The sequence below is a fragment of the Asparagus officinalis genome, chromosome 5 (genome assembly GCF_001876935.1).
Source record: "Asparagus officinalis chromosome 5, Aspof.V1, whole genome shotgun sequence".
Taxonomy (NCBI): Eukaryota; Viridiplantae; Streptophyta; class Magnoliopsida; order Asparagales; family Asparagaceae; genus Asparagus; species Asparagus officinalis.
The window spans coordinates 113,696,311-113,697,147 of NC_033798.1; the positions used below are offsets into that span (position 1 = coordinate 113,696,311).

The 837-nt window shown below is 46.6% G+C and overlaps 1 protein-coding gene across 1 annotated transcript in view; it reads right to left on the reverse strand.

Moving 5' to 3' along the window:
* The window catches only part of LOC109842414 (protein SDE2 homolog), a 4,926-nt gene extending 4,431 nt beyond the window's left edge, over positions 1-495 (reverse strand). Inside the window, 2 exon segments of the mRNA XM_020411294.1 lie at positions 1-15; positions 18-495. The exon segment at positions 1-15 is cut by the window's left edge and continues 97 nt beyond it. Of these exon segments, the coding sequence (XP_020266883.1) occupies positions 1-15; positions 18-366 (364 nt within the window). The 5' untranslated portion in view covers positions 367-495.

The window sequence follows — 837 nt, forward strand, 5'->3', positions numbered from 1 at the left end:
CCACTCCTGCAGCTTCTTCTCAGCGTTCACATGCCTCAACCTCCGACCACTCATATCTCGACACGCGTCGAAGTTGTTGGTCTTCTTCTGACCAGCCTTCGTGGCGGCGCCTCGGAGGAGGGAGCCGAACCCGCCCTTTCCACCGCGGAGGCGGGGGAGGACGGTGAGAGAGGGGAACAGGTTGGAGGGAGAGGCGACGGTGATTAGGGTTTCGTCGGCGAGATCTAGGGTTCCGGTGACGAGGCGTAGGTTGGCGGGGAGGGCGAGGACTTGCTTTAGGGTTTCGCCGGTAAGCGTTGGAGAGGCGAATTGGAGGCATCGCGTGTGGCCGTCGAGGAGCTTGACGAGGATTTGATAGATCGCCATTGGAGAGGAATTAGGGTTTCAAATGAGTAACCCTAATCTTGGAATCGCCTAGAACGGAATAGCAAAGAGAACGATGTTTCGAGAGAGTTGAGGGGAAAGGAAGGAGAAGCGAATCTGGACTTGGAAATTAAGTAAACGGGCCTACTTTGTATTTAGGGCTTCCTCCCTGAAATAGGGGAAATGGATGAATAAATAAATGTTTAAAAAAATGATTTTAGATGGGCTTTAGCATGTGGAGTACTGTCAACCAAACAACCCCCGCCCAGTCCCCGGCCCAGCAGCCCCAAAAAAAATCCCTAAATTCCACATTTTATTTTTGTTCGTTTATATTTATATCTTTTTTATTTTATATAATGGCCAATTATTCTTTGTCATTATACACATTTATTGTTCTATTAGTTCATTTTTAATGTACAACTAATATTTTAGCTCGTGCTAAGCACGGTTTTATTACAATTCATTTATATTTTA